Source organism: Gobio gobio (assembly GCF_949357685.1).
Source record: "Gobio gobio genome assembly, chromosome: 7".
Taxonomy (NCBI): domain Eukaryota; kingdom Metazoa; phylum Chordata; class Actinopteri; order Cypriniformes; family Gobionidae; genus Gobio; species Gobio gobio.
The window spans coordinates 8,589,456-8,595,455 of NC_137103.1; the positions used below are offsets into that span (position 1 = coordinate 8,589,456).

A 6,000-nucleotide genomic window follows, 5' to 3' on the forward strand; every position below is an offset into this window, starting at 1 on the left:
CACACACACACACACACACACCGTCTGAGTCAGTCCTTCCTCTCAAACTATCACTTTACACACACACACACACACACACCGTCTGAGTCAGTCCTTCCTCTCAAACTATCACTTTACACACACACACACACACACACACACACACACCATCTGAGTCAGTCCTTCCTCTCAAACTATCACTTTACACACACACACACACACACACACCGTCTGAGTCAGTCCTTCCTCTCAAACTATCACTTTACACACACACACACACACACACCGTCTGAGTCAGTCCTTCCTCTCAAACTATCACTTTACACACACACACACACACACACACACACACACACCGTCTGAGTCAGTCCTTCCTCTCAAACTATCACTTTACACACACACACACACACACACACACACACACACCGTCTGAGTCAGTCCTTCCTCTCAAACTATCACTTTACACACACACACACACACACACACACCGTCTGAGTCAGTCCTTCCTCTCAAACTATCACTTTACACACACACACACACACACACACACACCGTCTGAGTCAGTCCTTCCTCTCAAACTATCACTTTACACACACACACACACACACACACCGTCTGAGTCAGTCCTTCCTCTCAAACTATCACTTTACACACACACACACACACACACCGTCTGAGTCAGTCCTTCCTCTCAAACTATCACTTTACACACACACACACACACACACACCGTCTGAGTCAGTCCTTCCTCTCAAACTATCACTTTACACACACACACACACACACACACACACCGTCTGAGTCAGTCCTTCCTCTCAAACTATCACTTTACACACACACACACACACACACCGTCTGAGTCAGTCCTTCCTCTCAAACTATCACTTTACACACACACACACACACACACACACACACACCGTCTGAGTCAGTCCTTCCTCTCAAACTATCACTTTACACACACATACAACATCGTTCAAAAGTTGTTGGTCAGTAGGGTTTTTTTTATTAATATTTTTATTCAGCAATGACACATTAAATTGGTAAAAAAGTGCCAGTAAAGACATTTATAATGTCAAAAAATTACGATTATATTTCAAATAAATGCTGATCTTTTGAACCTTCTATTCATCAAAGAATCCAACATTACAAAAATGTAAATATTGTAATAAAAAGACACTTTTTTACATTGCCATCATATTTCACAGTATTACTGTTTTCAGTGTATTTTTTAACCCAATAAAGGCAGCCTTGCTGAGCAGAAAAGATAATATATATATATATATTAATGAGCTCATTAAACTACAAGTGAACTGCAGAACAGCTCTTAAAATCAACGGTTAAAACAATCTTGTCTCTTTTGTTCTGTCTTGTCCAGTTTTGTTTTTGTTTTGTTTGTCTTGATTCGTTTTGTTTTTGTCTTATTTTTGTTGTTTGTTTTTGTCTTTTGCCGGTTTTGTTTATCTCATCTAGTATTTTTGTTTTGTTTTTGTTGATTTTGTTTGTCTTGTCTTTTTTGTTTTGTCTAGTCTTGTTTTTGTTTTGTCTTGTTTTTTGTTTTGTCTTGTTTTTGCTTTATCTTGTTTTTTGTTTTGTTTGTCTTGTCTTTTTTTGTCTTGATTTGTTTTGTTTTTGTCTTATTTTTGTTTGTTTTTGTCTTTTGCCGGTTTTGTCTTGTTTTGTTTTTTACTTGTTTTGTTTATCTCATCTAGTATTTTTTTATTTTGTTGTTTTGTTTTTGTTGATTTTGTTTGTCTTGTCTTTTTTGTTTTGTCTTGTCTTGTTTTTAGTTTTGTCTTGTTTTTTAGTTTTGTCTTGCCTTTTTTGTTTTTGTTTTGTCTTGTTTTTTTGTTTGTCTTGTCTTTTTTGTTTTGTTTTGTCTTGTTTTTGTTTTGTCTTGTTTTTTGTCTTGTCTTTTTTGTTTTGTCTAGTCTTGTTTTTGTTTTGTCTTGTTTTTTGTTTTGTTTGTCTTGTCTTTTTTGTCTTGCCTTTTTTGTTTGTCTTGTCTTGTTTTTTGTTGTTTGCTTGTGTCTTGTCTTGTCAAAAACATGAATATAAAAGCTTGAATATATATCTAATAAAATATAAATACATTGAACACATTGGACTACAAGTAAACTGCAAAGTAGCTTTTTATAAATCAATGATTAAAAGTGGCGATAGAGACTACTGAATAAAAAAAACAAAAACACATGTAAATGTGAAAAATGGGAATTATGTTAACAAATTATGCATTTTTTAATTTAAATAAATCTAATATTAAGTGTGTGTGTGTGTGTGGTGTGTGGTGTGTGGTGTGTGGTGTGTGTGGTGTGTGTGGTGTGTGTGGTGTGTGTGTGTGTGTGTGTGTGTGTGTGTGTGTGTGTGTGTGTGTGTGGTGTGGTGTGGTGTGGTGTGGTGTGGTGTGGTGTGTGTGTGTGTGTGTGTGTGTGTGTGTGTGTGTGTGTGTGTGTGTGTGTGTGTGTGTGTGTGTGTGTGTGTGTGTGTGTGTTCCACAGGCAGTTTGTGGAGGCGTGTGGTCTGGGTTTGGGCGTGAATGAGCGTCTGATTAAAGAAGATCAGCAGGAGTATCATGACGAGATGAAGGCCAGCTACAGAGATCTCACCAAAGAGCTCTCCGCCATCATGCACGAGCCTGTAAGACACACACACACACACACACACACACACATAACGTCTCTGCTGGACTTCCATGATTTTCTTTAATCTCTCCCTGTTTTCTTTCCCTCTTTTGCTCTCATGATCAGACCGAATGGTAAATCATTTCTTATAACTGACGCACTCTTAAGGCCCCGATATTCTCACCGCAAAGTTATTTGTGTTCTTTGTGATATCCAATGGTAGTTCAAAGGTGTTTGGGGCAAACTTTTCCAGAAAGTTGACTTCGGCAAACCAGAACACACTTTGTTTTGGCCTGATTTTGTTCACAATGACGTCACACCAGTCCGTGCTTTGATATGGCTTGTGTATGGGGGTCTTTAGGCCTACATGAAAACCGCAGGATTCATCCTTCTGCACATTTCCACAGATCTGACCCCACCGTCACGTGGCCGTCGTACACACTGCATTATTCCTGATCTTCTTCCTTCTCTCCCGCTCTGTAGATCTGTCCAGTGGATGATGGGATGCGTAGTCCTCTTCCAGATTCACTGCACATCTTCAATGCTATCAGCGGGACGCCCACTGCCGCCACCATCCAGGGCCTGCCCAACTCCTCCTCGGTGGTGTGAGGACCGGACCCCCGCATTGACCCTTTCCCATCTCCAACCCTAACACACACACACACACACACACAGCTGCTTTCCCAGATGTCATCCCTGAGGGAAGGAGATCTGTATGTTTCTGCCTCATCCAGGGGATTTCACTTACTGTTTCCTGTGGAGACTGTTTTACTTTTGGCCATTGTGCCAGTTTTATGAATGAGCGCTGTAACGAGAGCAGAGGAACCGCTGCCGAGAGGAGGAGGAGTGGCCAGAAGATGGAAGGCTTCTTCTCCCCATGATGGATGTCTGCGTGCTCTGCGGCGGATGACTGCGCTTGGGTCTGTTGTTTCTGCAGCTGTGGGCGGGGCGTGGGTCTGCATGTGATACACTGGAGGAGCGGCCGACACACACATGCTCATGTTCAACTCTATGATTATCAACTATCAAATATTTTTATACTATGGGACACAGCTGAATGTGATGTTATTTGATCTGTATTTAACAGTCTTTGCTCTGCTGTATTTAAACTGATATTGTCCCTAATGCTTCCAATAAATCTCAAACCATTCCCTAACGCTCTTTTAGTCTTTTTTTAGCCAAAGATATCCGCAGTAATTATCATATCTGTTTTGTCTTGTCTCGTTTAGTTTTGTCTTGTTTTTGTTTTGTCTTGTTTCCTTTGTCTTGTTTTGTTTAATTTGTCTCGTTTTGTCTTGTATTGTTTTGTCTTGTCTTGTTTTTGTTTTTTTCTTGTCTTTTCTTGTTTTGTCTTGTTTCGTTTTGTTTAATTTGTCTTGTTTTGTTTTGTCTGGTCTTGTTTTTGTCTTGTCTTGTTTTGTTTAATTTGTCTTGTTTTGTTTTGTCTTGTTTTCGTATTGTTTTGTCTTGTTTCCTTTGTCTTGTTTTGTTTAATTTGTCTCATTTTGTTTTGTCTTGTTTTTGTCTTGTCTTGTTTCATTTTGTCTTGTCTTTGTTTTGTCTTGTTTAGTTTTTCTTGTCTTGTTTTTGTCTTGTCTTGTTTTGGTTTTGTCTTGTTTTTGTATTGTTTTGTTTTGTCTTGTTTTTGTATTGTTTTGTTTTGTCTTGTTTTTATCTTGTCTTGTTTTGTTTAATTTGTCTTGTCTTGTTTTGTTTTGTTTTGTCTTGTCTTGTTTTTCTTGTTTTGTCTTGTCTTGTTTTGTCTTGTCTTGTCTCGTTTTGTCTTTGTTTTGTCTTGTCTTGTTTTGTTTTTCTTGTCTTGTCTTGTCTTGGTTTTGTCTTGTTTTGTTTTTCTTGTCTTGTTTTTGCCTTGTCTTGTTTTGTTTTTGTATTGTTTTGTCTTGTTTTTGTCTTGTCTTGTTTTGTTTCATTTGTCTCGTTTTGTTTTGTCTTGTTTTTCTTGTCTTGTTTGGTTTTGTCTTTGTTTTGTCTTGTTTTGTTTTTCTTGTCTTGTTTTTGTCTTGTCTCGTTTTGTTTTTCTTGTTTTGTTTTGTCTTGTTTCGTTTTTCTTGTTCTTGTCTTGTCTCATTTTGTTTTGTTTTGTCTTGGTTTGTTTTGGGTCAGTGTATATTTTGGCCATTTGATTTTCCTTATAGAAACGGGTATTAAAAAACAAAAAACGGCTCCTTTTTCTTTTTTTTTCTTTTTTTTTTCTTTTTTTAAACAAAACGAAAAACAAAAATTCAGCTTGATTTTTCGTTTTTTGTTCAGAAGTAGAAAAATGAATAAACGGCTTGAATATTCGATTTCTAGACGTGGGCGGGAATTATACGGCCCTGTCTGCAGATTGGTCAGCCAGAGATCAAACTGTTCCGTCATCAGTTCTTCCTCAGTTCCGCACTGCAGAATAAAAGCCCTGCGCTCATACAGCTGTACGGATTCTTAACACGTTTATTGCAGCTACATTTAATCTTTTATTCTTCAAACAACCAGACTAACAAATGGCTCGACACAACCCGTCCCGGGGCAGAGCCCAGACAGGGCTTCTGTAGAGAGAAATCCACACACACTTCACATCAGCTGGGCCTGGCAGGATAGGCCTATATGACGGCCAGTAAAAATAAATTAATTAATATATGAATTAATTAGTTGTAAATTACATATTTTAAACACTAATAAAAATAAATAGATTAAGATATAAATTAATTAGTTGTAAATTACATATTTTAAACACTAATAAAAATAAATAAATTAATATATGAATTAATTAGTTGTAAATTAAATATTTTAAACACTAATAAAAATAAATAAATTAAGATATAAATTAATATAATTAGTTAATACAAATACACTAATACAAAAAGGAAAAAAATAATGCATTGACTTATGCATTGGGTTATGCATTGGGTATGTTGGGCCTATAAAGTTCTGACTGACAAGTGGAGAACAACAGCCACACAGTGCCAATAGCCTAAGTTGCGATGAGTTAAATAAACTAAAGCAGATAAACACCAACAGTCAAGCACAGACCAGTAGGCCTAGTGAAGTGTTCAGGACATACACAGCTGTTATAGCTACCTTTTGTTTTTGAGTTTATCTTTAATAGTGAGTGTTAATTGATGTCAAGCCAAACGGTGTGTGTTATTTTCTCTGCCAAGTAAACTTCCAGAGCATATCATGTGCGTTCTGTGTGTCCCGCAGCTTTCACACAGATTGTGAGAGTTGGCCATCCAAACAAAACAGGCCAAAGAAGTGTATGGGAGATGCGAGGTAGCCTACATTCATTTATCAAATAAACACTAACAATAGCCTAGCCTAAGTCTCCTGCAAGCTCAGCCCGGCGGAGGTCAACTACTCCATCGGTGACCGGGAACTTCTCGCAGTCAAGCTTGCCTTGGAA

General features: G+C 37.7%; 1 protein-coding gene across 6 annotated transcripts in view; it reads left to right on the forward strand.

The window, feature by feature from the left end:
* Nucleotides 1–4,767, forward strand: part of LOC307129753 (dedicator of cytokinesis protein 9) — a 178,865-nt gene extending 174,098 nt beyond the window's left edge. For all 6 annotated transcript variants that reach the window (XM_079822440.1, XM_079822443.1, XM_079822444.1 and 3 more), the window contains 2 exons: nucleotides 2,478–2,616; nucleotides 3,084–4,767. In XM_079822440.1, the coding sequence (XP_079678566.1) occupies nucleotides 2,478–2,616; nucleotides 3,084–3,209 (265 nt within the window). In that variant the 3' untranslated portion in view covers nucleotides 3,210–4,767. The remainder of the gene's footprint in view (nucleotides 1–2,477; nucleotides 2,617–3,083) is intronic.
* The last annotated feature ends 1,233 nt before the right edge of the window (nucleotides 4,768–6,000 follow it).